The 20683-nt window shown below is 50.2% G+C and overlaps 1 protein-coding gene and 2 non-coding genes across 5 annotated transcripts in view; 2 read left to right on the top strand and 1 right to left on the bottom strand.

The window, feature by feature from the left end:
- Positions 1–1750: 1750 nt before the first annotated feature.
- On the top strand, positions 1751–1825 carry TRNAS-GGA (transfer RNA serine (anticodon GGA)). The gene has a single exon. It is a non-coding gene; the product is annotated as a tRNA-Ser (tRNA).
- A 207-nt stretch (positions 1826–2032) lies between these two features.
- TRNAS-GGA (transfer RNA serine (anticodon GGA)) lies at positions 2033–2107 on the top strand. Its single transcript has one exon. It is a non-coding gene; the product is annotated as a tRNA-Ser (tRNA).
- A 15814-nt stretch (positions 2108–17921) lies between these two features.
- The window catches only part of LOC142566004 (N-acetylneuraminate (7)9-O-acetyltransferase), a 213950-nt gene continuing 211188 nt past the window's right edge, over positions 17922–20683 (bottom strand). For 2 of the 3 annotated variants that reach the window (XM_075676685.1, XM_075676684.1), the window contains one exon: positions 17922–18238. In XM_075676685.1, coding sequence (XP_075532800.1) covers positions 17987–18238 — 252 coding nt within the window. In that variant the 3' untranslated portion in view covers positions 17922–17986. The remainder of the gene's footprint in view (positions 18239–20683) is intronic. The other variant, XR_012824953.1, reaches the window with a different exon arrangement.

The following is a 20683-nucleotide window of genomic DNA, read 5'->3' as shown; positions in this document are numbered from 1 at the left end:
GTGCCCCTTCTGCCACACAACAATAATCGTCATCTGCCTTGATGCGTTTCCTTTCTTTAACGCTGCGAGCCCGGAACTTTCCAGTAACGAACGGCACGCGGGTTATCAGCATAAAACAGTTTACACCCTTTGGAGTGCCCCTTCTGATAACGCGCGTGCCGTTCGTTACTGGAAAGTTCCGGGCTCGCAGCGTTAAAGAAAGGAAACGCATCAAGGCAAATGACGATTATCGTTGTGTGGCAGAAGGGGCACGCAAAAGGGTGTAAACTGCTCTTAGAGTGCTGAAATGGGAGATGGTATGAAAGGCGGCTGATCACGCATGCCTCCACCAAGCGCAGCAGGTCCTCTTCTCGAAGGCCCGAGCGCCTGTTGGAGACCCTCCGGATCATGGCCAGAATTTGTTCAATCTGTCTGGATAGAAGGGAAACAGTGTAGTTTGACCTGCCATCCGCTTGGACGTGTAGGCCGAGGATACGAGCACGATTAACCTGTGGTATCGGTGTGTCATCCACGTGCACAGTGATAGGGGGATGACGTAGTAGTTCTGCGGAAACCCGCAAGGTGGAGAGAAGCAATGAATAAAGGGAAAATGAGACATCCACCCGTTTTGTAGCAATTGCTACAAAGGAAACCCATACGGGTTCCTCGAAAGAAAAGCCTCATAGTCGAAGAAAAATTCGTCCTGGTCCGGGACTCGAACCCGGGACCACCGCCTTTCCGGGGCAGCCGCTCTACCATCTGAGCTAACCAGGCGGCTAGCAGATGGTAGGGCGAAGTCGAATTTGTCGACAACACGAAGCAAAGGCAAGAGTTTGACGTAGTAGTTCTGCGGAAACCCGCAAGGTGGAGAGAAGCAATGAATAAAGGGAAAATGAGACATCCACCCGTTTTGTAGCAATTGCTACAAAGGAAACCCATACGGGTTCCTCGAAAGAAAAGCCTCATAGTCGAAGAAAAATTCGTCCTGGTCCGGGACTCGAACCCGGGACCACCGCCTTTCCGGGGCAGCCGCTCTACCATCTGAGCTAACCAGGCGGCTAGCAGATGGTAGGGCGAAGTCGAATTTGTCGACAACACGAAGCAAAGGCAAGAGTTTGACGTAGTAGTTCTGCGGAAACCCGCAAGGTGGAGAGAAGCAATGAATAAAGGGAAAATGAGACATCCACCCGTTTTGTAGCAATTGCTACAAAGGAAACCCATACGGGTTCCTCGAAAGAAAAGCCTCATAGTCGAAGAAAAATTCGTCCTGGTCCGGGACTCGAACCCGGGACCACCGCCTTTCCGGGGCAGCCGCTCTACCATCTGAGCTAACCAGGCGGCTAGCAGATGGTAGGGCGAAGTCGAATTTGTCGACAACACGAAGCAAAGGCAAGAGTTTGACGTAGTAGTTCTGCGGAAACCCGCAAGGTGGAGAGAAGCAATGAATAAAGGGAAAATGAGACATCCACCCGTTTTGTAGCAATTGCTACAAAGGAAACCCATACGGGTTCCTCGAAAGAAAAGCCTCATAGTCGAAGAAAAATTCGAGTCCCGGACCAGGACGAATTTTTCTTCGACTATGAGGCTTTTCTTTCGAGGAACCCGTATGGGTTTCCTTTGTAGCAATTGCTACAAAACGGGTGGATGTCTCATTTTCCCTTTATTCATTGCTTCTCTCCACCTTGCGGGTTTCCGCAGAACTACTACGTCAAACTCTTGCCTTTGCTTCGTGTTGTCGACAAATTCGACTTCTCCCTACCATCTGCTAGCCGCCTGGTTAGCTCAGATGGTAGAGCGGCTGCCCCGGAAAGGCGGTGGTCCCGGGTTCGAGTCCCGGACCAGGACGAATTTTTCTTCGACTATGAGGCTTTTCTTTCGAGGAACCCGTATGGGTTTCCTTTGTAGCAATTGCTACAAAACGGGTGGATGTCTCATTTTCTCTTTATTCATTGCTTCTCTCCACCTTGCGGGTTTCCGCAGAACTACTACGTCAAACTCTTGCCTTTGCTTCGTGTTGTCGACAAATTCGACTTCGCCCTACCATCTGCTAGCCGCCTGGTTAGCTCAGATGGTAGAGCGGCTGCCCCGGAAAGGCGGTGGTCCCGGGTTCGAGTCCCGGACCAGGACGAATTTTTCTTCGACTATGAGGCTTTTCTTTCGAGGAACCCGTATGGGTTTCCTTTGTAGCAATTGCTACAAAACGGGTGGATGTCTCATTTTCCCTTTATTCAGTGATAGGGGGAGTAGAGAAACGGCTCCGGGGGCGAATGATTATGAGCTCCGACTTTTCCTGAGCACATATTCAGCCGCATTTTCTCGCGTACTCGGAAACTGTATCGACTGCTTGCTGCAGTCGGTCCTGGATGGCTCCGTCGGAACCCCGTGTCGACCAGATAGTAATGTCGTCCGCATAAATAGCGTGGGCGACATCAGGGATCTGGTCGAGTAGCCGGGGGAGCCCTGCGAGCGCGATATTGAATAGAGTAGGGGAAAGAACTGAGCCCTGGGGTGTCCCACGTCCTACAAGGCGAATCGTACCGGATCGATGCGGTCCCATTCCTACGGTGGCTGTGCGACCTCGAAGAAATGCGCGGATATAGTTGTACATACGAATTCCACAGTGTGAATGTGCAACATTGCGAAGGATGAGGTCATGTTCAACATTATCGAATGCCCCTTTTAGGTCTAAGGCGATGAGTGCTCTCGTTTGGGCGGACGACGGAGGTCCTATGACTTCCTCCCGCAATTGTAAAAGCACATATTTGGCAGAGGGATATCCGAATTGTGAGTTAGAAAAGAATTATTTTTCTTTGAGGAAGGGCTGCAGACGCCGCAAGAGTACATGCTCCATGAGCTTACCAATGCAGGATGTTAGGGAGATGGGTCGTAAGTTTTCAACCTTAACAGGCTTGCCCGGCTTGGGGATCAGTGTGATGTCGGCGTGTCGCCATGCTTGGGGAAGCATGCCCTTGCGCCAGCAATCATTGAAGATATGGGTGAGGTGGTTAATATCCGCGTCACTGAGGTTACGAAGGGTGGCGAATCGGATGTGGTCGGCTCCCGTTGCCGTGTTGCGGCGTAGGTCTTCTAGGACCACCCGAACCTCGTCAGATGTGATGTCTGCATCGAGCAATTCGTTCGCCTCGCCTACACAAGGATAGTCAGGGTACTGCGGAGGCGGGCCTGTGGGTATCAAATGCTTCTCTAGCTCTCTGAGGAGTGTCGAGACATTGTCCCTGTACTCGTGCATTAGGATGTGCAGCTGTTGGAATGTTTTCCCTTTGTGGTGGTGGGATCTGTGAGTGAGCGAAGAATCGACCACGTTTTTGCTGTGCTCAATGTGCATGAGAGGCGATCGCAAAATCCTCGCCAGTTATTCCTCGTAAGGATCTCTGCATACTCCTGAGATTCCCCGTGTAATTTGATCTATACGTTTCCTAAGTTTGCGGTTGAGGCGTTGTCGTTTCCATCGTCGTGTCAACCCTCTGCGGGCGTTCCAAAGGTGAAGTAAATGCGGGTCTATGTCTGGTGTCTCGGTTGTGGTGCGCAGTGTGCTCGTGGTGGCCTCTAGATCTTGTGCGAGAGAGTCAAGCCAGCGTTCGTACCCTTGGCGATCAGGTTGGTCCTGGCGACGTTCCCTGAATTTCGCCCAATCCGTTATGCGCACATTTCGCTCGGGCCTGCGCGCACCCCGTAATGACAAGGTGGTCGCCACAATGTAGTGGTCACTACCAAGGTGTTCCTCTAAAGGCCCGTGTGCAACGACTGGGCCAGTATTGCCCACGAAGGTAAGGTCAGGGCAGGTGTCACGAGATACGCTGTTGCCCATCCGAGTGGGGTGCTCTGGGTCGGTAAGCAGTGTGTATCTCATGTTACAGATGGCATTCCATAAGCAGGTCTCTTTAGACTGCGATTTAACGTAACCCCATGCAGTATGCGGAGCGTTAAAGTCGCCGGCCACCACACAAACCCGTCCAAACCTACCAAATTCTGTTAGTAGGTGCTGAAAACAGTGCGTTCGCGAACGGGGGGAACTGTATGCATTGAGTATAAACAGACTCTCGCTGCGTTTACCTTGCGTAGTTATTTCCAATATTTGGTGAGGAATGTCAATGTTAGTGGTATGCATGCGACATGTAACATGTTTCGAAACTAAGGCTCCCACAAGAGGAGAGACACCCGAGAGCGTGTTGTAGCCGGATAAAGAAGGGGTGCAATTGACTTCTTGTAAGAGGATGACATTGGGAGGGTTCGTGGATGTGGCGATATACTGCTGTAGGGAACCTCGTTTTCGGCGGTATCCCCTACAATTCCACTGCCACACCACTAGTTGCTCCGCATTACGCGGCGCCATCATCATCGCGAGAGGAAGCAGGCGGTCGTGCATAGGGATGCGGGCGCCGGGTGCCCACATTGGAAGGTTGCGGCCGAGAGCCTTGGTCGGAAAGCGCGCTTTCGTTGTTACCGCTAAGCTCAGGAACTTGCATGCGTGCGAAAGTACACTCTATACATGATTTCACTTGCTTCGTAATCCCTATTTGAAGGGCCTCCATTTGGCGTTATATCCTGTCCAGAGCCGCCTGCATACTAGTGCTCATGTCTGCCACCAGCGCGTCCATTTGTTTTTGTAGGCGCTCACAGTGCGCCTCCATGTCACGACGTAGGCGGGCTATTTCTATTAGAGGATCGGGATTTGATAACTAATCGGTAATAGGGGAAGGGGTAGGGAGAGATTTACGGGGCGGAGCGAGCTGTGGGGGACCCTCCGCCCGACCTATCTCCCGAGGCGCCTCCATTGCTGTTTTCTTCTCCGGGGTCCGCTGAACTCCTGAAGGGACCAGGGTCTTCTTGGCTGGGGCGTTGGTCTGCAGTGCCTTCTTGTAGGTTTGTTGGGAAGATGGGGAAGGAGGGCGCCTCTCTAGGAGGCGCACGGATGCCTCGCGGGATCGGGACTGAGACTTGGAGCGGGTCCGGAACTTGCGACGGGATCTCGAACGGATCTCCGACCGGTCTTCTCTAGTCTCCTTTGTTGGGGCGCGCGACGTTCGGGTCTCCGCCGTATCTATGGTACTGGTCGGGTCGCTGGAGGGTTGAACTTCACGCTGCTCTTTCTCGAGAGCTTTGCGCACCCAAGCTTTGTTCAGTGTCTGCCCAGCACGCCGCGGGCAGTTTGGATCCGCTTTAGGGTGGGTCACGTCACTGGATCTGCAGTGTGGGGTGCAGGGGTGTGACGGGGTGGGGTTGTCAGTCCCGCACATCGCGCAAATGTGCGGCGTAGGACAGTAATCAGCCCAATGGCCGAGCTTGTGACATATCTTGCAGACCAGTTGGCGGGGTCGATGGGGGTAACAGCGGAGTTCTGCACCATAGAAACGCACGTAGCGAGGCACTTTAAGTCCTTCAAATCAGAAAATACCATAAAAGGCGCGGATTATTTACATCACCTGAGACGGCACGGCGGCACTCATAGAAATAAACGCTTTCACTATGTCTAAATCACTCTCAGGTTCTTTCCCTTTTGTTGTCGCCTTCAAGCTTCAGCCCACTTGGTCCGGCTGGTTCGTCTGGACATGCACTGTGGATTGCTGGATTTTCGGGCACGTGGAAACGTCTGCTTCGGCCACAAGTGTTTGTTTCTGCTATCCCTGCCTAAAATTGAATGTCGCATTGCCCCCCCCTAACGCTGTGTGACGTCCACGGAAAATGCTCTAAAAGGCGCGGATAATTTACATCACCTCCGATGGCACGGCAGCACTCATCGAAGCAACGTGTTTCACTATGTCTAGATCACTGTGCAGATCCTTTCCTTTTTGTCGTCCCCTTCAATCTTCAGCCGACCTGTTCCGCCTGGTTCGTCTGGACATGCGCTGTGGATTGCAGGATTTCGGGCACGTGGATACGTCTGTTTTGGCGACAAGTCTTTGTTTCTCTTATCACTTCCGAAAATGGAACGTCGCATTGGCCCCAACGCTGTGTGATGTCGACGGCAAATGCTATAAAACCTTCGGATTATTTACAATGCCTCAGACGCCACGGCGGCACTCATCGAAGTAACATGTTTCACCATATCTAGATCACTGTGCAGGTCCTTTGTCTCCTTCAAGCTTCAGCCGACCTGTTCCGCCTGGTTCTTCTGGACATGCGCTGTGGATTCCTGGATTGGCAGACACGTGGAAACGTCTGTATTGTCACGTGGTGGTGACATTTGAAGAACACAGTAGCAATACTGTACGACAAAACTAACTTTTATTGGGCGAACCTGTCCCCACAAAAGAGGCTACACATATAGCACAACGATAGTGACGAACACGGTCGGCGATCGTGGAAAGTCTGATCAGCGGGTCCCGCGTATCTTAACCGCAGATTAACCGCTGGGACCCGCGTGTCTTCTACTAAGTTCTACACTATTCGCGTCGCGAATAGATGCAATCAGATTAAGCAAGTTGCGGTGAAAGAAAGTGGACGGAACCATCGATAACATTCCAGAAAGTTCTTTTAAATGCAGGCGCGTCCTGCGCTGTGCGATAACACTTGTTAGGCGGCGAAACGTGGACGCCCGATAAAGTTAAGTACACGTGTCAGTACCCCCCTCTTGAAAACCATCGAGCCGATGCTGCAAACAAACGAAAGTAATAAACAAAAGCACTCGTAGCAAAGAAAAGAACAAAAATAAGGAAGCTCGTCAGCGTCCGTAAAAGGGTTTAAGGCGCACCACGTGGACAACTTCAGATCGTGCGCGGCGCCGCTGTGAATGCGAAATGCCGTCTGGCACGACCTCACAGTCCAGAGCGCCAATACGTCGGATGACCTAGTAGGGTCCGAAATAGCGTCGGAGTAGTTTCTCACTGAGTCCTCGTCGGCGTATCGGGGTCCATACCCAAACACGGTCGCCGGGCTGGTACTCGACGAAGCGTCGTCGGAGGTTGTAGTGTCGGCTGTCTTCTGCTGGTTGTTGATCCGCAGGCGGGCGAGCTGTCGGGCTTCTTCGGCGCGCTGGAGATAGGTAGCGACGTCAAGATTTTCCTCGTCAGTGACGTGCGGCAGCATGGCGTGGAGCGTCGTCGTCGCGTTCCTGCCGTAAACCAGCTTGAATGGCGTGATCTGTGTTGTTTCTTGCACCGCCGCGTTGTAGGCGAATGTTACGTACGGCAGGACCGCATCCCACGTCTTGTGCTCGACGTCGACGAACATTGCAAGCATGTCGGCGAGGATCTTGTTCAGGCGCTCCGTCAGACCATTCGTCTGCGGATGGTAGGCAGTTGTCCTCCTGTGACTTGTCTGGCTGTATTGCAGAATGGCTTGCATGAGCTCTGCTGTAAAAGCCGTTCCTCTGTCGGTGATGAGGACTTCTGGAGCACCATGTCGCAGCAGGATGTTCTCGACGAAAAATTTCGCCACTTCCGCTGCACTGCCTTTCGGTAGAGCTTTAGTTTCAGCGAAGTGGGTGAGATAGTACGTCGCCACGACGATCCACTGATTTCCGGAAGTTGATGTCGGAGACGGTCCTAACAAGTCCATCCCGATCTGCTGAAAAGGTCGGTAAGGAGGCTTGATCGGCTGTAGTAGTCCCGCTGGCCTTGTCGGTGGCGTCTTGCGTCGCTGACAGTCTCGGCATGTCTTGACATAACGGGCGACGTCGGCTGTTAGGCGCGGCCAGTAATACCTTTCTTGTATCCTCGATAGCGTCCGGGAGAAGCCGAGGTGCCCGGCGGTCGGATCGTCATGTAGGGCGCGCAGTACTTCTGGACGCAGCGCCGAAGGAACAACAAGAAGGCAGTTGGCGCGGACTGGTGAGAAGTTTATCTTCACGAGTAGATTGTTTTCAAGTGTGAAGGAAGATAATCCGCCCTTAAATGCCCTGGGGACAACGTCGGTGTGCCCTTCCAAATATTCGACGATGCCTTTTAGCTCCGGGTCTGCCCGTTGCTGTTCAGCGAAGTCTTCCGCGCTTATCATTCCAAAGAATGCGCCGTCATTATCGTCATCTTGCGGCGGCGTGTCAATGGGGGCGCGTGATAGGCAATCGGCATCGGAGTGTTTTCTTCCGGACTTGCAGGTTACAGTGATGTCGTATTCTTGTAGTCTGAGGCTCCACCGCGCCAGTCGTCCTGAAGGATCCTTTATATTCGCTAGCCAACACAACGTGTGATGGTCGCTGACGACTTTGAATGGATTGCCACATAGATAAGGACGAAATTTAGCTGTAGCTCAAACGATGGCGAGGCATTCCTTTTCGGTCGTAGAATAGTTGCCTTCCGCTTTTGACAGCGACCGGCTAGCATAAGCTATCACCTGTTCGACTCCGTTTCTCCTCTGGACTAGAACGGCACCGAGGCCTAGGCTACTGGCGTCAGTATGGATTTCTGTATCGGCGTACTCGTCGAAGTGCACAAGTATCGGCGGCGACTGCATGCGTCGTTTGAGTTCTTAAAATGCGTCGGACTGCGGCGTTTTCCCCTTCAACTCGTATTAGTAAAGGCAAGGCGCAGAAGACCAGGACTCAAGAAGAAGAACACAAACGACAGGAGGCGCCGGTCCTGTCGTTTGTGTTCTTCTTCCTGAGTCCTGGTCTTCTGCGCCTTGCCTTTACTACTTCAAGCATGAACCAACTAGCTCAAGCAAGAGTTTTACTTGAACTCGTAGAGGCCGTCTGGGGTGATGAAGGCGGTCTTTTCGCGATCTGTTTCGTCGACTTCTATCTGCCAATAGCCAGACTTGAGGTCCATCGATGAGAAGTATTTAGCGTTGCAGAGCAGATTTAATGCGTCGTCTATCCGTGGGAGGGGGTATATGTCCTTCTTCATGATCTTGTTCAGACGACGATAATCGAGGCAGAAACGTAGGGTTTCGTCCTTTTTCTACACCAGGACAACAGGAGATGCCCACAGGCTTTTGGACTTTTGGATGATGTCGTCGCGCAGCATTTCGTCGACTTGGTGCCTTATAGCTTCACGTTCTCGCGTCGAAACTCGGTATGGGCTCTGGCGGAGAGGTCGAGTGCACTCTTCGGTTATTATGCGATGCTTTGCGACTGGGGTTCGTCGAATCCTTGATGACGTCGAAAAGCACTCTTTGTATCGTCGAAGTAGACTTCTGAGCTGTTGTTGCTTAATCATGGGGAGACTTGGATTAATGTCGTAGTCTGGATCGGGGAACCATGGTCCTCGAAGTAGATGCGGCAGAATCCGAGAGGACAAATGCATTGCTGTTTTCCAGAATTTCCTCAATGTATGCAATCGTCGTGCCCTTGTTGATGTGCTTGAACTCCTGGCTGAAGTTTGTCAGTAACTTTCGCGTTTCTTCCGTGCAGTCGAGCGATCCCTTTTGCGATGCAAATTTCACGGTCGAGCAGTAGACGTTGGTCGCCTTCGATGACGCCTTCTACGTCAGCGGGTGTTTTGGTGCCGACCGAAATAATGCTCGAGCGAGGCGGGATGCTCACTTGATCTTCGAGCACACTCAAGGCGCGGTGACTAGGAAGGCTTTCCGGCGGTATCGCATGATCTTCCGACAGCGTTATTGACTTCGATTTCAGGTCGATGACTGCGCCGTGTTGGTTGAGGAAGTCCATGCCGAGAATGACGTCTCGTGAACACTGTTGGAGGATAACGAAGGTGACAAGGTGCCCACAAATGAGGCTACACATATAGCACAACGATATTGGCGAACACGGTCGGCGATCGTCGAAAATCTGATCAGCGGGTCAAGCGCGTCGGCTTTTATAGATCGGTCGTCGAATGTTCCAGAATTACCGCTAGGACCCGCGCGTCTTCCACAAAGTTCTACACTATTCGCGTCGCGCATAGATGCAATCAGATTACGCAAGTTGCGGTGAAAGCCAGTGGACGGAACCATCGATAACATTGCAGAAACTTCTGTTACATGCAGGCGCGTCCTGCGCTGTGCGATAACATTTGTTAGGCGGCGAAACTTGGTCGCCCGATAAAGTTAAGTACACGTGTCCGTATTGTACTCTCCACCTTGACCTGCCTGTTCTGGATCCCGCTGAACCAGACCCCAGTCGCCTCAGTTCCGTCGACTTCGTTCGCTTGTCACTTTCGGCACTGACGTTGAATTAGTGTCATCCCCACTAGTGCCTGACGGTCACTACATCGCGGCTCCTATGCAAGACGTCCTACTTACACACGGGATCACAGTACCTCATACCGTTTTATCTATTACACCGAATTGCGTCTGCCTGCCAGTGGTCAATTTTGGCTTGACGAAACAAGTACTGCCACGCGGGATGTCTCTGGGCCAGCCTTGCTCCTTCGAGGATCAATCAGTAGCATCTATTCCAGAAGACTACAATTCAGCCGATCCTCCTCTACCATCGCAGTCGGCAACTTGTACCATCGCCGACTTACAGAAAATGATTGCGCCCGACATGCCGTCCAAGCACGCTCGTCAGCTCTACCGCATTATGTTTTCCTACCATGATATTTTTTTATTTTAACGATCGTCCTTTGGCCCAAACTACAGCTGTTAAACATCGCATTAAAACCGGCGATGCCCCTCCTATTCATCGCCGCCCGTATCGAGTGTCACCGGCTGGGTGTCAAGTTAATCACGCAGAAGTTCGCAAAAAGCTTGCCAAGAACAGTATTGAACCATCATGTAGTCCTTGGAAGTCACCTGTTGTACTGGTAAAAAAGAAGGATGGCTCGTGGCGCTTTTGCGTGGATTATCGGCACCTTAACAGGGTTACCAAAAAGGACGTGTATCCCCTACATCTGATTGATGACGCCCTTGACTGCCTCCACGGTGCTCGCTATTTCTACTTTATTGACCTGCGCTCCAGCTACTGGCAGATTGCCGTGGACGATCTCGACAGCGAGAAGACTGCTTTTGTAACACCCGACGGCCTTTATCAATTCAAAGTGATGCCGCTCGGTCTATGTAACGCTCCTGCCACTTTTCAACGCATGATGGACGCCCTTCTTCACGGTTTGAAATTGTCCACGTGCCTGTGCTACTTGGACGACGTTATAGTATTCTCCCCAACGTTCGCTACCCACCTCGAGCGTCTCTCGGCAGTCCTGGACGTTTTTCGTCGAGCCGGTCTGCAACTCAACGCATCGAAGTGCCAATTCCCCCGTCGCCAGATTACCGCCCTTGGGCATCTCGTTGACGCGAACGGAGTGCAACCAGACCCAGGCAAGATCCATGCTGTTGCGCACTTCCCTGTTCCGAAGTGTGTTAAGGATGTGCGCAGCTTCATCGGCCTTTGTTCGTACTTCCGCCGTTTCGTGAAAAATTTCGCGGCCATAGCACGACCACTAACCGAGCTTTTGAGAAAAGAAGCCCCTTTCCAGTGGGGCGATAACGAGGCCTCTGCATTCTCGCATTTAATCGACCTCCTCACAACGCCTCCCGTTCTGGCCCATTTCGATCCTTCTGCACCTACCGAAGTCCGTACTGATGCCAGCGGTCACGGAATTGGCGCAGTACTGCCAGCGCGGCAACGACCGTGTTATCGCTTACGCCAGCAGGCTCCTCTCACTCTCTGAGCGCAACTATTCCATCACTGAGCGTGAGTGTCTGGCCCTAGTTTGGGCGCTTGCGAAGTTCTGCCCATACATATATGGCCGACCCTTTTCCGTTGACACAGACTATCACGCGCTTTGCTGGTTATGCTCACTGAAAGATCCTACAGGAAGACTTGGTCGCTGGGCTTTACGCCTCCCAAGAATATTCGTATACTGTAACCTACAAATCTGGCCGACTATACAAGGACGCTGACTGCCTGTCTCGTTACCCGGCCGCCTGACGACGCCGACAGTAGTACCGCCAACGGTATTTTCTCTGTGTCTGCCTTTGCTAACATCGCCGATGAGCAGTACCGAGACCAATCGCTGCGAGTACTCATCGAGCGTCTGCGCTCTACACCTACCGACGCATCCATTCGCCGATATGTCCTCCAGGGCGGCATTCTGTACCGAAGGAACTTCCTCCCTGACGGCTCTTCTTCTTGTCGTGCCAAAACATCTACGACAGACTGTGCTCTTTGAGATGCATGACGCACCCGCTGCAGGACATCTTGGGGTAAACCGCCCGTACGACCGCGTCCGCCGCCGCTTCTATTGGCCTCGTCCGCTCGCTCCGTCCGACGCTATGTTGCTGCCTGTGATCCCTGCCAGCGTCGGAAAACACCTCAGATGCTACCTGCTGGTCATCTCCAGCCGATCACCGTCCCTGTGGAACCGTTCCTTCGTGTTGGATTAGACCACCTCGGTCCCTTTCCCACGTCATCCTCTGGGAACAAATGGGTAGCCGTCGCAACTGATTACGCCGCCCGATACGCTATCACGCGGGCTCTCCCTACAAGTTGCGCCACTGACGTCGCGGACTTTCTCTTGCGTGACATTATCTTACTTCATGGCGCCCCGCGACAGCTGCTTACTGACCGTGGTCGTAACTTCCTCTCGAAAGTTATCGCCGAGATTGTGCGTTCCTGCTCCACTCAACACAAGCTGACTACCTCATACCATCTTCAAACCAATGGCCTGACAGAGCGGTTAAACCGTGCTCTTACCGATATGCTGTCCAAGTACGTTTCGAAGGACCACCACGACTGGGACATTGCTCTTCCTTACGTCACATTTGCGTATAATTCTTCCCGGCACGACACTGCCGGATTTTCTCCATTTTATCTACTGTACGGTCGCGGACCGACCTTGCCCCTCGACACGGCACTTCCTCCTGCTGCGATCACAACAAGCGAGTATGCGCGCGACGCCATCGCCCTCGCAGACCACGCACGCCAGCTTGCCCGTACTCGACTGACGGCCTCGCAAACCAGTCAGCAGCGTCAGTACAACGCCCGTCACCGTGACGTACAGTTTTCGCCTGGTACGCTCGTGCTCATGCATGTGGTCACCCTCTCGTCACGTCGGACTTTCAAAAAAGCCCCTTTCGCGATACACAAGGCCCTACCACGTGCTGCGCCAGGTGACGCCTGTGACGTACGAAATTGCTCCTGTGAGCTCAACCTCGTCCTCTCCTCTGGCATCTAGTGATGTCGTGCACGTCAATAGGTTCAAGGCCTACTACACTGCTTCCGAGTCCGGCCTTTAGTCGCTCCGGGACGGCGCTTTTGCCGCCGGGGGTACTGCTACGGAACAATATTTCTAATGACGAAGAGGCGAGCAGTGAGAAGACGACGACGACGATTGGAGGCTAGCGCGGGTTGTTGACTCTTGGCCAAATGCGGCGTATTCCCTTGTAAATATACTTGTGTGGCGACACACTCCGCGCATACTTCTGCACACCCTCCGTCTTCTTATCATCTGGCCCGGCATAACACAGCTGCACGCTGGACTGCATGGTCGATAAAACATAGCGCCACCGCCACGTCACCCGAGGTATGCGTCACCGACGGTGGCTATAAAAACAGGCTGCCTGGCTGAGAAAGGCCGCCTTCTACCTTCCGCTACTGTGACGAACGTAGCGTTGGTATGCCCGTCCGCTGCCATCGTTAGTCGAATAAAGAAGCGTTAAGTTTTTATGTTGGGATTCGTCCTTCGGCAGACACGACATCCCACACTTGTATATAGCTTTTCGTCTGCGTCTTCCTCCGTAACAATATCAAAGTCATAGGCTGGAAAAATAAACTCAGTTTAGAATGCTGTCTCAAATAAAAATTTTGTTCAAGTAAAAAAAAATATTTGGGACCCTCTATGACCATCCTTATTCAAACACACCTTTGCCAAGTCACAAAGCAGACAGAAGCTACAATACAATGCAACAATTGGTTTTCATATTTATTTTTACTAACGAAGCAACTTGCCACACTAGAAAAACACAAGTGGAAGTTTTTCTTTACATTTATTTTTGAAGAAAGGCAACATTTACAAAAATGACGGAAGCAGTGAATATTTTCTTTTACTACTTGGCTAGCTATAATCTAGATATTCCTTTGTGCCTTTAAGAGCCATCTAGGGGAAAATCTGCAGAAACTGCAGCAAAAGTAACACAAACAAACAATCTCCGAGTTTGGGGCCAGCTGAAGTTTGCTGCATACTTGCTCTGCCGCACTATACTGCCAGCACACCCTACGTATCTCCACCACCTGTTGTTATGATTGGCGTTTAGCATTGTTATATCCGGCATCCCTTCTTGATTAATGCTCCACTGGCAAGCATTCAGCTATGAAAGGCTCTTCACGCTGCATCATCACTTTCTCAGGACCAGGGAGCAGGCGACTAAATCAGCGTAACCAAAGCTGATGGGCAAGATGAGCGCCCGCCTGGACTAGCCGGGACCCAACATAGACGGTGACACACAAACAAAAAGAGCTCACCACAGGTGACATCGGCCGCCACCCTTCGTTGAAGCAACAACTACCGTGCATACCACTTTACCGGAACCTGATCCTGAGAAGCGTACTGTCACAGATGGCCCACTGATTGATAAAAGGGGGCCAACGTCGAGGACTTCAACGGGAATGACTTCGACATCAAGTTCCAAGCTTGTCACGTCGTCACCTTGTATGTCGGGGCATTCATGCAACATTGGAGGCAGAGTCTGACGGAACAATGCGACATCATAGGTGGGATTTTGCAAATGGTTCAACGATAGTGGTTGGCCAAAAAGAACAGCGAATTTCACCAACGAGAGAAACGGGAAAAAGAAGCTCATAGAAAGTGAATCTTCAGTGTTGTGGGGGTGTGCTCCGACTCATACTAGTGCTTCTAGGCGTACGGGTGCTCCTACTCATGCTTGTACTAATACTGGTGCTCGTGCTCGTACATGTAAACCATAACCACGTAAATTTGCAAATAAGCCTCTTTTCTTATCTCTTGGACATTGGCCCGGATCTCCATCAGCCACATCATCAGCCACGAAATCGTAATGGCTGCTCTGACACCGAGTCGCAACAACTGGTTGACAGCGGTAGGATATTCCGAAAGGACTTCTTGGGCAAGTTGGTGCTTAGATTTCCTAGGTATACTTTGTGGCGCAAAATACATTTCTTGAAAAGGGACAGAAAGGGAGACAGTGAAGCACCAAACTATCAACTGTTTAATGACAGCCTGAACAAACGTATAGAAGAAAATGCAACTTCCGCTCATGCGCAGGGAGCCAAGGTGTGACAGAACAACATGGTCATGATAACATACTTTGGATGAAGCACATTTCTGCGGAATATAATACGATAGATGTATCGCTGACACAATCAGACCCTTTCTTTTTAATATAAAACGCTTCCAGCAACTCCCTTGCAGTTGCAACAACTCCCATGTCGTTGTACGCCATGCTTTGAACAAGCATTGATTCTTGACAAAAGTAGGGACCAAACTGCAAGGGAGTTGTTGGAAGCGTTTTATATTAAAAAGAAAGGGTCTGATTGTGTCAGCGATACATCTATCGTATTATATTCCGCAGAAATGTGCTTCATCCAAAGTATGTTATCATGACCATGTTGTTCGGTCACACCTTGGCTCCCTGCGCATGAGCGAAAGTTGTATTTTCTTCTATAATTTTGTTCAGGCTGTCATTAAACAGTTGGTAGTTTGGCGCTTCACTGTCTCCCTTTCTTCTGTCCCTTTTCAAGAAATGTATTTTGCGCCACAAAGTATACCTGGGAAAGCGGTAGGATACGCTACCCTGGGTCCCAACACTGTGTTCATGTATATTTTACGGAAGCATTTGAGTGCCGCCATCTTCAGCTGCTGCCGGTTTCTATACGCAACAATCCAAATGCACCCATTCAGACTCAAACCGACCTATGTTATAGCTAATAGACGGGGGGGGGGGGGGTGCAAATTAGTACATACACAGACGAAGGAGACAGGATGAGCACCAATAGCTATGCATCACCAAATAGCCCAACAAAAAGTGCTCCTATGACCTCCATACACGTAATGCACAGAGAGAGTGGTGAACTCGCTCACTCGACTCAAACCGACCCCTTAGTAGAGGTGAGTCAAATTGGGTGTGGATCTGAATCTAGTCCCGGTAAACCCCAAATAGCCCGAGTGTGGGCAAAATACCGTATATACGCACGTAATGAACACACTTTTTTCCCAATATACTGAAGTTGGGGGTGCGTTCATTATGCAGGGTAAGTTTCATGGAGACATTTTCAAACCGAAAAAATGGAAAAGTAAGACGGTAATGATTTGGAACACACTTAAGATAACTTATCTTTGCAGTGAAAATACATGTATACCATTTGCAAACTGTAACTTCACTCCCCATCGGAACCACCAGACCTGCCGTTCAGGTCGCTGGCCGCTTCATCCACCATCGTGGTTCCACCAAAGAATCTTTTTTTTTTAAGAACCAACGTGTCAGCTGCGCGAAGTCGGCGTGGCCGAGGCCAAACGCGCACGCCAAAACTGAATGCATGCTCCGAACGGTGATCTCTGATTGTGCCCCAGTTTGTCCTCGCAGCCTCTTCCGTGGCCTTACGCCATTATCGCAAGCATCATGTTAAAGTGCGCGCCTATTTTGACAAGCACGCTGTGTGCGTCTTTTTCCTTGACTGCCCTGCTCATCGGCATGTCAAAGTTCATTGTTGTCCAATCAGCGTTTCCGTTTTGTGAGCAGGTAAACTTTATGTCCCACAGCAGGCGTATAACTCAACTTAAGGCCCATCACACACATCGAAACCCAAAGCAAGCAGAAAAGCGAGCCACAGACACGTGAATTCGACACTACACCCGACAGTGACCACTATGCCGATCAAGTACCGGCCGCCCCTTCGTCACTACTTCCCATGCGCCGTGCCTGGCCACGCATCCTGCACGCACACCCCTATTACGTCAGCGTGAAGTACATAAACTGCATATGTTGCAGAGAGCCAGCTAGTTATGTCTTTTCTCTCTCGAATGTGCGGTGTGCCTTCGCGCCGACACTGGCATAAAGGATGCGTTCAGCATTAAGTGTACTTGCTTTAAACACATGTGCGAGAGTCAAAGAGCGTTGTCTTCCTGAAAAACTACAGCACGGCCGTTCGATGGTGAGACTGCGCAGTAGCAAAGTTGGGGATGCATTCATTACGCGAGTAAATACGGTAAAGCACATTTGAAACACATGCAATTGAATTTGTTTTTGAGTCGACCAAACTATGTGCAAGGATAATTCCACATGATCTCTAGCGAATCTATGCTTGCATTCAGGCTGACTAGAAACAATGAGCCTGAGGGAGGACATGCAAACAATGGACTCATGTAGGTCAAGTGAAACAAAAAGAAATTACAGCACATTGTTCAAGTCTACTTTTGTGAAATAAATACGAGCTTAAGTTAAAGTTATGTCTGGTTGGTCATTGTGTGCTCCTCATACATCTCTGTCCAGGTTTAAGGCATGGTCATAGGTCGGCGTACTCTTTGTGAGTACACTCGTTTATACACATATTCATTTCGCAGCCGTGTTAGTGAAGAAGAGGGAGAACGGACGGAAGTAGGAGCAGAAGTGCGTGGACGTGAGCAGGAATTTGGGTGACTGTCAGTAAGCGAACAACTGTTGCCGAGTGTAACTGTCGCTGAGTGGACATACTAGTGGGTATGAGTTAACATTTGAACACAAGGGAGTGAGGGTGCATGAGTGCTAGTGGATGAGTTTCAGTGGAAGTACCGATGCAGTGAGTACAAATGAGTGCAATTCACTAGTGTGCAGGAGTGGGTGCAAGTATAACGTGAGTTCCTGTGGCTGCAGCTTGCCAACTCATGATTTGAGTCCATCAATCCATTTGTGATTCTGAGCGAGCCTTGGGGCAAGTATGGATCCAAATTATTTCAAATAGTTGCCCCTGAGAGGCTTCAGTGATGTAAACACTTGATCACATGTTTAGGCTGCACAGCCCACTAAAATATAGGACAACTTTATACTGCAGCCACAAGATATGTGCATTGCAAGAATCCTAGTGTGCTGTTCACAGCAGTACTAATATGCATCATCACTTTTGCATAAACACTATGGTGTTTCAGGTTGTGAAAACATCCCAGCCATTTGCAATCTGCGAGGCTTTATTCCACTCCTCAATGCCAGCACTTTCCCTTCAAAACATGCCGTCGTGGACACCAATGGGCACCAAGAGCAGGCCAAAGATGACCACATTGCGCACCAGGTACTTCCAGTCAGCGGGCACGGCCAACGGCATGAGGCGTGCCGTCAGCACGTGCACCTCATGTGCCACGCACACCAGCACCAGAGAGGTGACCATCACATTGAGCACAGGGTAGCCAGGCACCAGGACCAGCACTCCATGGGTGTCTGCTGCCAGCCAGATGTGGTACTGCGCAATGAACAGCTGCGCCCACCCAGCCAAAGCATGTAGAAATTAACTGTAGCTGAACCATAGTTGAGCATCATGAGGAGCTTTCATTTCCCTTTATAACCCTCATCCCATAATCAGACTAAATCCCACTTGATCAGCTGCTCACATGTGTCACTGCCTCATTTGTAAACTTAAAATAATTACTTCAATTAATCACGCATATCTTCTTTTTCAGGACTTTCAAGAATGTGTAAGAACAGGTGCTTCAAGAGAAGCGCTCAGCCTGCCTCACTAGCGTTGGGCACCATAAGGTGGCGCATGCAACTAGGAGGCTGGGGCACTGACGCACACTAGGCATCATGCTGGATGTTGCAGCCTGCACTTTTTAGGAGAGTGTTTTTAATTTTACTGTCGTGTTACAAAAGCTTAAAAGGCAAGTTATAATTGTTGCTGTGCTTTCCTGAATTTTTAAAACAAATGCGTATAGTATAGGACGATACAGTTTCACTTTCAACAAGCATACAGCATTTCACTCAATGCGATGCTCAGAGTGCGTTTTTTGCTGAAGCAGCTAGCAATTCTATTTGACTAGTTCCAGTTGAACAAAGAGCCACCATCAATGGTCGCTGTATGCTGTGTTCTTGCTTTTATTTTATACGGAGGCAGTGTACTGAGGAGTTCCCCGCAAATGAGTTGTAGCATAAGCGCCTTCGTGCAGTGTAAATAATTAACTATCGTATATTTCACTATTCTGTAGGTGCTAATGAAAATGAAATGTAGCGCGTTTCCCATACGATTTCTATGCAGAAGACCTAAGCTCTTGAAGCCATGAATTGAAAGGTGCCGTATTTCTTGTAAACCATGCTGTCGTGTCTCATGTGTATATTATTGCATGGAATCAATTTGTACATCCTTTAATAAAATAGTCTTCATGATAGGAGTGTTTGTTGTCCTTGCTTTCCTTATTAAAGATTAATGAGAGAACAGATAGATATGAAAGCAATTTGTAAGCCAAAGAGGATGTCAACTGATATTCAGGAGGCACGCACCTTGTGTGGCCTTTCTCACAACTGGGTTTCACATAAGCTCAGCCTACTTTCTCAAATTTCCTCTGCTGGAAATGCTGGCAGAACTACACTGTGCACTATCGTTCATGTGATTGTCCCATATGCTGGGTTGAAGTGCTTCCTTCGCACATGTAGTCTTTGGTTGTAGGACTCATTCTTCACGCTCCATGGAAACATCCTGTCAAGCTCAGCTCTACTCTTTTGGGACACTAAACACCAAAGCTTTCTTTTTACCCGTTGTTGCAGTTTTGCACAAAACACTTCTTGTCCAAAATCCATCTCAGTCCGTCTCTGCCAGGCAGCGTCACATCTCAAGAGGCAGACCACCCTCTCCCTCTCTTGCAACTTAGCCTATTTGTCATTTGCCATTATTTATACTATCATTTACAGTGGACCTCGGATACTATATTGAATCCTGACATATCAAGTTGGATTTACCTGACTCTAACACGCAGATTTTTTCAAGAAATTGGGTTCAGAAATTGCCTGCACATTACAATCACATAAAAAACTAAAACCGTGTTTTCGGCACTGGCAACAACCTATCATCAGAGGCATGGTCAGAGGCAATGATGACATGGTCATCGCCATCACAAGATAGAGGCGAGTCGTGGTCGAAAGCATGGGCAGATGGGCAGCGCCCATCAAACGATGTTGTGAAGTTGCTCAAAGCATTGGCGAATAATGTGCACACTTATAGGGCTTCTGGTCTTAATATCAAACTGAAAAGCGTGCAGCACACGCACGAGGCAAAAGTGGTTACTGCGGTGTTTTGTGCCCGTGTGTTGCGGCCTGCGGCATAGCGAACAGGTGAATGGTGGATGCAAATCAGAAGACTGTGAATGGGGCCATGGTCGGCCATAGAAAGCGGAATTTCGCCTGACAGGACCGAACCAACAGGCTTCATGGAGCTGACAAGCTGGAGAAGTGCCAGGGTAAAAAGGCAAGCGATTCTAGCAACACCGAGAACAATGAAGATGAATGGGTGGAGTGCACAGAATGCAAAGCATGAGTGACCCTCGCGGAGACACTCTTCGAGTCGGTGCATGAAGCTCATGCTGCGCTCAAATACAAATGCAAGCAGTGCGTGAGGTTGACCTTTTTGCAGGCAAAAATGACCCAGTGGGTTAAGCAGGTCAGAGAGGAATGGGTTTTGCGAATGGCAACGGCAAAGAAGAAAGTCAAAGATGTTCGAGATGCACATGCAAAACAGCTCGAAGCACTGCAATCCCAATTGAAAAACGAGACCCAGAAAAGAGGTGAGCTTGAAGAAAGAGTAAGCAGCTATGTCCGATGTTATCTGAAGTGTATCCTTCTGTGCAAGACACAGCTGAGACAGCTGGTGTAGCAGTTGCGGAAAACAACAGTTTATAGACTCCACAAGGCCCAAGAGCTGCAAAGGGGCTTGAAG

The sequence above is a fragment of the Dermacentor variabilis genome, unplaced genomic scaffold (assembly GCF_050947875.1).
Source record: "Dermacentor variabilis isolate Ectoservices unplaced genomic scaffold, ASM5094787v1 scaffold_12, whole genome shotgun sequence".
NCBI lineage: Eukaryota > Metazoa > Arthropoda > Arachnida > Ixodida > Ixodidae > Dermacentor > Dermacentor variabilis.
Note: the sequence above shows the minus strand (reverse complement) of the source record. Positions and strands in the feature narration are given on the sequence as shown.